This window comes from Gekko japonicus, unplaced genomic scaffold (assembly GCF_001447785.1).
Source record: "Gekko japonicus isolate JY-2015 unplaced genomic scaffold, Gekko_japonicus_V1.1 scaffold1127, whole genome shotgun sequence".
In the NCBI taxonomy this organism is placed as follows: domain Eukaryota; kingdom Metazoa; phylum Chordata; class Lepidosauria; order Squamata; family Gekkonidae; genus Gekko; species Gekko japonicus.
Window position 1 is genome coordinate 102,851 of NW_015159747.1, and position 5,121 is coordinate 107,971.

The 5,121-nt window shown below is 44.5% G+C and overlaps 1 protein-coding gene across 1 annotated transcript in view; it reads right to left on the bottom strand.

The window, feature by feature from the left end:
* Nucleotides 1-5,121, bottom strand: part of LOC107105629 (WD repeat and FYVE domain-containing protein 3-like) — a gene marked incomplete at its 3' end in the record, with an annotated part of 114,152 nt that overhangs the window by 100,381 nt on the left and 8,650 nt on the right. The window contains 1 exon segment of the mRNA XM_015405632.1: nt 2,858-2,981. Within this exon segment, the coding sequence (XP_015261118.1) occupies nt 2,858-2,981 (124 nt within the window).

The following is a 5,121-nucleotide window of genomic DNA, read 5'->3' on the forward strand; positions in this document are numbered from 1 at the left end:
CCCCACACAAACACCCCAAAAGCCCTTCATCACGGCTGAGGGGAGTACTCTTTCTCTGCCACCTGGTCCTGAGGAGAAAAATGAATGAGCTGGTGGTGCTTCCGGTCACTTCTTGTGTCTGCTTTCCACAGTGGCACCTTCAAGACTGATGCAGTTTATTCCAAGATCAAGATGGGTCGCCCTGTTAGTCTGTCTTTAGCAACAGAAAAGAGCAAGAGTCCAGTAGCGCTTTAAAGACTAGCAAAATTTGTGGCAGGGGATGAGCTATGGTGAGTCACTGCTCACTTCTTCAGATACCTACCAGCACTAGCTTTTGGTGAGTCAGAGCTCACTTTCCAGAATAAACTCTTGTTAGTGTTTAAAGAGTGCCATGATGTTTGAAAGACAAATGAGTGGGTTCTAGATCAAATCAAGCCTGAACTCTCCCTAGAAGCTGGAATGACTAAACTGAGGCTATCGTACTTTGGTCACATGATGAGAAGACAAGAGTCACTGGAAAAGACAATCATGCTGGGGAAAGCCAAAGGCAGCAGGAAAAGAAGAAGACCCAACATGAGATAGAGTGACTCAATCAAGGCAGCAACAGCACTCAGTGTCATCTTTGTGTCATCTGCAAATTTAGCCACTTCACTGCTTACTCCCAACTCCAAATCATTAATAAACAAGTTAAAAAGCATCGGACTGAGTACTGAGCCATGCGGTACCCCACTGCTTACCACTCTCCACTGAGAAAATTGCCCAGTATGCTGAGGCAAGCTCTGCTTTGGCACACAATATACACTCAGTGGCAGCCACAGTCTATCACAGCTCTCAAAATTGCATGCCTTATGGCATATGTGTTTATAGTTCCCATTTTTAGATGTGCACATAAAAAAGTAATTCAAAGAGACTTTTAAGAGTGTAGCGAACCAGCTGAACATTCAGCTTCCACACCATTCCAGTAATTCATTCTGAACTTTTAAAATATAAGCAAATCATACGCCTCTTGACTTCTCAGCTGGTAAATTTTTCAAATGCCACAGATAACATTTCACATAATATTTTTCTGGCAAATATTAGTAATTAAAAGTCAGCAGATAGTAAGGAAATGTCATTTCAATCCATTTAAAAAAAGACCTTAACTCCAAAGTCACAAACTTAAGGTAAGTTGCAGTCACATAGTCAACTCTTCTAAATACGAAAAAAAAGTTTCTGGTTCATATGCCATTAAAATAAGCCATTCTATTTCAAAACCTATAAATGATCACCCTTTTATTATTTAAATGATGATAATCTCTTCTTACTGCGAAGCAGGGGTTTTAAATAGCAAGCTGGCTCTGTGATGTCTCAATGAAAGATTTACTTTTATGAGTTACAGTATATACAACATCGCCTACACTTTATTATAGTTGTTTGAAATTAACTCACTGCCTTATTTGAAAAGGAAAAAGTTATTACCATTCTATTTGCATGCCTTATTGCCTGTGGATAAGTGAGCCTGAAACCCCAAGTGTAAAATCTAGACACCAAGTAAATAAACCATTCATTCAGGCAAGAGAGATTCCGGATGCTCACGAGAAGTCGATTTAATTTGTACAGCTAGCATAGTTAATCTGGGTTCCAGCCAGGGATGGACTGGCCATCATTTGCTCCTGGATATCTCCTGGTGGGCCAATGGGCCTCTCCCACCAACACCAGGGCCAGGCCAGGCCAGTAGCAAGGGGAGGCACAGCCTGGTCTGCCCGAGCCCAGCACAGCCCAGGGAAGGAGATGCCCAGCTGGTTGGGTAGGCTGCTTTATCCTCCGTCCCCCACCAGAGGAGTGTGGCCAAGGCTGACTTGTCCCTTTCTCCCTCCATCCTGGGGAGGGGGGCTTTCCAGGGCTGTTTTTCCCTCCCAGGCTTCTCCTGGCTCCAGTCCTCAATAACACTGTATTCACACAACCATTTCGGTACAGCTGTGGTCAGCATAATAAGTTTATTGAACTTGTTGGCAAACGGTTAACATGGCCAAATTACACCTTAACATATAACCTTGCAAATAAAATCCATTTTGGGAATCTATTGTCTCCTGAGCTATCGCTCAGCATCTTTATCATTATAAATCTTTGGGTTCCCACTGGAGAGACAGGCGAGGTGTGCACCAGCCATCAACATCTATGAATTCTTCCATGAAAATAGTAGTTTACAGCCGCATTCAGAATTCATAAACAGGTAGAGGTTGGTTTGTGATGGACACAAACCTGGTTTGCTGGCACCCTTGCACACCCATGGAGCATCCCCATGCAGAATATCACTGAAGACTTTCTAGATGCAAAAGACAAACTGCCACTTGAAGACAAGCTTTGTACAAAGAGCAAAGTGCTTCTCCCCCACAAACCGGGATCTAAGCCATAGTTTAATCCTGCATTATTCTAGTTTATGAGGAAGAAACAAACTCCTGTTTGGCCTGGTGGCCTCATTCTGATGTCACAAACTAGAGTTACACTGAAGGCTTTTGAAAACAGAAAGCCTTCAGTTATTCTCTGCCTATGAGGAGAGGGGGCAGACACAAGAACACAAAAAGCCAGGCTTGTGCCTATATAACGAAGATACTGCCATTTGTTCATGACATGTGAACAGAGTCTACACCAGGCTTAGGACATTTTTAGCCATCAAGAAATTTTAAATCTGGCAACAGGAAAAGAGCACAGGGAAAAAATAATATTTTATTTCAGTTTTAATTGCAGCCTTCTTCAAACCCAACAACAATAGCTTGCAATACTGACTTTTCAAAGTACAGTGGTGACAGAACCCCCTTGAATCATCCCCAAAGGTGCTGTTTATTGCCAAAATTAAGCTACCAAATGCCAAAGAGCAACTCTTAATTCATGCATTTACCTGTTGACTTGTTAGAGGCCCTCCGCCGAATTTCAGTCACCATTAATCTTGACACTTGTGTTGTAAACTGAAGGAGATCTGAAAACTTTTCTATCATCGTACTTGGAGGCGCATTCCCAAACACCTGCAAATAATTTTTTAAAGGCTCCAATTAATATTTATGCAGACATTCCGAAGCCCAGCAACTGGAGCATGAAACGTTTTGAGCATGACACTTAACAGAGGTTTCTTTTTCTGCACAGGATTACGCCAAGAGGTACTGAGCCCCACCGACATCCCCCCCCCATGCAGTACAACAGCCAGGGTTCAGTTGAATGCTGCCCAAGACCAAGGGAGCACCCTCACCATGCTTCCCTGGTTATCAGGGATGCCAACTCTGGGTTGGGAAACACCTGGAGATTTTGAGGGTTAGGGCAGGGTTTGGGGCACAATGCCACAGAGTCCAACTTCCAAAACATCCATTTTCCCCAAGCAGACTGATGTCTGTCACTTGGAGATCAGTTGTACTAGTGGGAGATCTCCAGTTAACACCGGGAGGCTGGCAGCCCTACCAGTTATACATAAGCAATTGGCTCAGGCAGATTCCTTTCATCAACAGACACCTTAAAGATGCTCACCAAGTTTTCCTGCCCATCTCATTTTAAAACTTTTTTTTTAAAATAGGAAGAGAAAGACAGAAGCTGCTTTTTTATTTTCAAACAAAAGACCTGAACTCTGGTGATAGATCAAGATGGGTAGCCATGTTAGTCTGCCTGTAGCAGCAGAAAAGAGTAAACATCCACTAGCACCCTAAAGACTAACAAAACTTGTGGCAGGGGATGAGCTTTCGTGAGTCACTTCTTCAGAGAACTCTAGTGGACGTTTAACTGAATTATGAAAATACCTTCTAGAAAAGATCTGTATTTAATAAACAAAAGGTAATTACAACTCTACAGCTGCAGGCAGGGGAGAAGTTGTGAGTGACCATGGAGTTACAGTCTGGTTATGAGTTACACTGTCCATGAGAAAAGGAGAAAAGTATAGTAGCTGCTGCCTGTTGGGAATCCTGAAACCCTCCCCAAGAGAAAACTGAAGGTGGCTGTAGAAAGGGAAAGACGTAGGAAAGCAAAAAGCACCAGCCGGCTTTCTCCCTCTGCTATTTATCTGTGCTTACTTCTCTGCTCGGTGGATAGTTTTCCCTGCTGTTGCTCCTCCTCCCAAGTCCTAGGGGGGAACAATCAGCTTCCAGGCAAAGATAAACAACAGAGGGAGAAAAGCTGCACGCAGGTCTTCTTTGTCTGTGCGTTTGCCTACAGCCCTCTCCAGCTTTTCAGCCTCTCACCAAGGGAATCTGCAGAATTCTCAACAGGCAGAGCTTGGCTACACAGGGCCACTTTCCGCACAGCAAGCGTAAGGTGCATTTGGGCTCTGAGGCTCAGCATCAGCCCTCCTTCGCTTCAGAAGACTGCCAAATGTCTGGAGGTGGTGCAGTGACACTGGTGTTAACTGCATGTCTGAAGTCTACCCATGACTGCCTCCCTGTGTATTTACGGACGCCGCAAGGCTACAGTGCAGCTTCTGGTGAATCAGTCACCGGCTTAATAATGTTCCTGCCTCCCCACGCTCAAGGCTCACTCATCGCCGCCATATTAGGGCTTCAGGAAACCACCATGTTAACCAGAAAAACCTGCAACCAGAATGGCCTCAAAATTACAGCTGTGGAAAATACAACACGTAGCTGTAAACAGAAGCACAGAGAAACAGCCAGATTACATGCCGCCCGCCCTTCTTGTCGCCTTTTCGTCTGGGAGGGTCCAGTAGTTTCACCTTTGCTTTTGTTCCCCCTTCAGTCAGGAGGGTGGAAAGATCACTCCCCTAATCAAAAGCAACACTGGATCTATCAACATATCACATTTTTACCCAGCCTTTCCTCCAAGGAAGACGGAGTAGTTTACGTGGTTTTCTCCTCTGCTGTTTTGTCCTTAACAACCCTGTGAGATAGGTCAGACTGAGAATTATTGGCCCAAGGATACCTAGAGAGTTTCATGGCTGAACGCCCCCAGGTCTAGTCGGACATTCAAGCTGCTAGGCTACCCTGGCTTGAAACCTGTATCACACAGTTGATGCCTCAGCCTCTCTCCCCACCTGAATATAAAGAGCCACCCCTTCCAAACTGCATGTTCCTGAAACACAGGGAATACTCCCAATTTTTAACTTTCTCCCCATACTCCCTTTCTTGGTTTATACTGATCCTCTACTCCTGGCTTCAAAGAAGAAGACGGAGA